At 32.0% G+C, this 3,235-nt stretch overlaps 1 protein-coding gene across 1 annotated transcript; it reads right to left on the bottom strand.

The window, feature by feature from the left end:
- Nucleotides 1-254: 254 nt before the first annotated feature.
- On the bottom strand, nt 255-1,537 carry LOC131034572 (short-chain dehydrogenase reductase 2a). Its single transcript, XM_057966110.2, has 2 exons — nt 1,466-1,537; nt 255-1,381 (listed from the first exon to the last, which is right to left on the bottom strand). Exons 1-2 carry the CDS (start codon nt 1,489-1,491, stop codon nt 601-603), a joined length of 807 nt encoding a protein of 268 aa, XP_057822093.1. The 5' UTR covers nt 1,492-1,537; the 3' UTR covers nt 255-600.
- Between the last annotated feature and the right edge of the window lie 1,698 nt (nt 1,538-3,235).

The raw sequence follows: 3,235 nt of genomic DNA, 5'->3' as shown, positions 1-3,235 counted from the left end.
AGTCACGAGGCAAAAACACAAGAATTATGGTGATGTGAGATATTTCTTTTTCAATGTGAGTATATACCTCCTCATTGCCCAATATTTACACCTCAAAAGAAGATCAAATAATTTTGAGAAAGTTAAATCCACCTTATCATATGATGATTTTTATTTCTATTTTTTAAAACCATCCACACATATAACTGACTAATTGACAAAAATAGTCATTTTTGTTTAATGAAAAATCAATAAAAATAAGAATTCAGCATATAGATCATTTAATTACTATTGTTTTCGATTAAGGTAAAAACAGGTTTTGAGGGGACCCGAAACCCCTTACAAAAGAGAACCAGGGACTGGAACCCAACAGATAAGGCTGCCCAAATAGATAGACATAAAACATCAGCAACCCTGACCAACACAAGAAAAAAGATAGCAAGATACTATCCCAAAAACAGACACCCTGAACCTGGGGGATGAGGGTTTTAGCTGGCTGATAACAATTCCAAAGCATACTTAAAAAAACATTAAAACATATAAATGTAATCGTATTATTGATCCACAGACTTGTAATCCACTGCTATAAAATCCTAAGAACTGAATATCCATCCAAATCCCTTATATCCTATACAATCCCCAGTCATGGTTGACAACTGTGAAACCTCCATCCACAAGAAGATTATGGCCACTGACATATCTAGATTCATCACTGGCCAAAAACATAGCAGCCTCTGCAACATCCTCTGCCTTAAGAACCACTCCCTTCAAGTTGCCTACACTTGTACCCCAAGCCTCCACTGCACCCTTATCTTCTGTCCCTACAAACTCCATTAAAATCCCAGTTGCAATCAGAGAAGGAGAAACACAATTCACTCTGATACCATACTTCCCAAGCTCTGCTGCACCATTCTTAGTCAGCCCAATTATTGCATGTTTTGAGGCAGTGTAAGCATATGGTGCAATGCCTCCCATCATCCCTGCAATACTGGCTGTGGAAATTATGCACCCTTTTCTGTTGGGTATCATCACACGAGCTGCATGTTTAATGCCATGCATCACTCCTTTTACGTTCACATTCATGGTGGCTTCAAACTGCTCCATCTCATAATCTGCAACACTGCTTTTATGCCCATCTCCCTTACCTGCATTGTTGAACATAATGTCTAATTGCCCATGCTTTTGCATGGCCAAATCCACTGCTGCTCTCACGTCCTCCTCTTTGCTCACATCACAGTGAATATAAGTTGCCCACTCAGACACAGATTCAGCAAGCTTTTGACCTTCATTGTCTTTAATGTCTGCTATTATCACTTTGCCTCCATTTTGGGTGAACAGCCGAACCGTGGCTTCTCCAATGCCTGCTGCTCCTCCTGTTATTATTGCAACTTTTCCCTCCAATCTGCATTTTGAAACCAGACAGACTTCACTGTTATCATGAAATAAGATGAATTGAAGTAAAAGGAAAAAAAAATTAAGCTATTACCTTCCCTTTAGAGCAGAGGTAGCCATTGTTCTTCCTCTGATAAGCTTATGAGTGAGTAAGCTTTAGAATTTGAGATGGGATGAAGTTAACTGTAAGGTATCATACTTACTTATAGTATGATCACTCACCAAAATTTCCATTAAAAGCAAACCAAGTTTGGTGGGATTTTTTAAGAAAGAAGGGAAAAAGTTAGTATAAATATCTTAAATACATTTATTTATTGTTGACTTTAAATGACTATTAAATTTAAGATAAAAGATAAGAGTTTTTTTCAACACTCCATTCTTTTATTATCATTGTAAAATATCTTCAGATATGAAGAGATGCTTGTGGATATGAATAAACTTAAATTCAGATTGAAAAATGTTAAAATGTGATAGAGCCAGCAAATGTATTTTCAGATTACACCATAGCTTGATGATAAAGACATAAAATGGAATATTGATTAAAGATTAAACATAAAGACTTCATAGCCAAAACAGTCCCCTAAACTGGTTAAAACTACTTTTAAGTATCTCAGTCACTAAAATGACTTATATTATTTGAAGAAAACAATAGGAAAATATTGAAAAAAAAAGAGTGAAGTGGGTGACTGAGTGGACGGTGGAGTTATAAAAGAAATCACATCAGCATAACAAATTCCACTATACATCCGTATAGACTAGGAGGCAAAATTTTAGCAGTCTATCGTAGCTATCAGCCATATACTAAGGACTTGGAAAAACTTCAGTAAGATAGAGTGTAAAAAGCTAATGCCCCCAATCAAAGAAGATTGGTTGATTTTTAACTAAATTTGGGCAAACAAGAATGAATTGAGCCGCTGTGGTGCATTAAAAATGTTAAACAAGTGCACATGGCCTACTGAGTACCTTCAATTATGAAAAGATTGCACGTTTCTCCTTCACTTGACGAAAAGGACTTGTCCACTCAAATCTATTGACACGAATGTATTCATTTAGATTTATTAAATGTCAAAGTATCAATCAATTAGAATTAACTATTCAAATTTTCTAATGTTTATATTTTTTCAAATTTATTTCAAAGTACATAAATTGCTTTATATATTATTCTATTGAGAAGAATTAAAATAGGTTGACTCATTTTACTATTATATAATAGTGACTAGTTTTTCCTTCTATCGTTTGACAATGCAATGGATAATAAAGTTACTTGATTTTTTATAAATATTAAACATATACATAAAATTGTAAATATCATACATATACATAAGATTATAAATACCAAACATATTATTAAATTATAAATATCAAACGTATAAAATTGAGTTTAATTCTATTTTGATATATTCTATTTCTTGCAAAATCTTTACTCTGCATATCTAGTTTTTATTAAATGCAAAAATTATTATTGTTACAATATTGTTTAACTAAGCATTGTGTTATATATTTTACTGATTGACATGAATTAGATGCAATACATTTTTTTTTTTTCCTTATTAACGAAAAACATTTTATGTTTTAACATTTAAATATAGATGCTTCAAGGTTAAACTTTTCTCAACACTACTCGTCAAAAGATTTACTATATTATTTAAAGATTTTTAAATTAGTATTTAACATTGTCAAAATTTTAATATTATTATTGTATACACCTAAAAATGGTTTGAAAATAGTTCATTGAATTCACAAATAATTTGATTAATTTCCACATTCAGTCTACTTATAAATAAATCTAAGGATTTATTCATTAAGTTCATTTCAATAATTCCCCCCATTTTTAATTCACTCTTCTAATCTCATAATTAGTTAA

This window comes from Cryptomeria japonica, chromosome 5 (genome assembly GCF_030272615.1).
Source record: "Cryptomeria japonica chromosome 5, Sugi_1.0, whole genome shotgun sequence".
In the NCBI taxonomy this organism is placed as follows: domain Eukaryota; kingdom Viridiplantae; phylum Streptophyta; class Pinopsida; order Cupressales; family Cupressaceae; genus Cryptomeria; species Cryptomeria japonica.
This window is presented reverse-complemented; position numbering and strand designations above follow the sequence as displayed.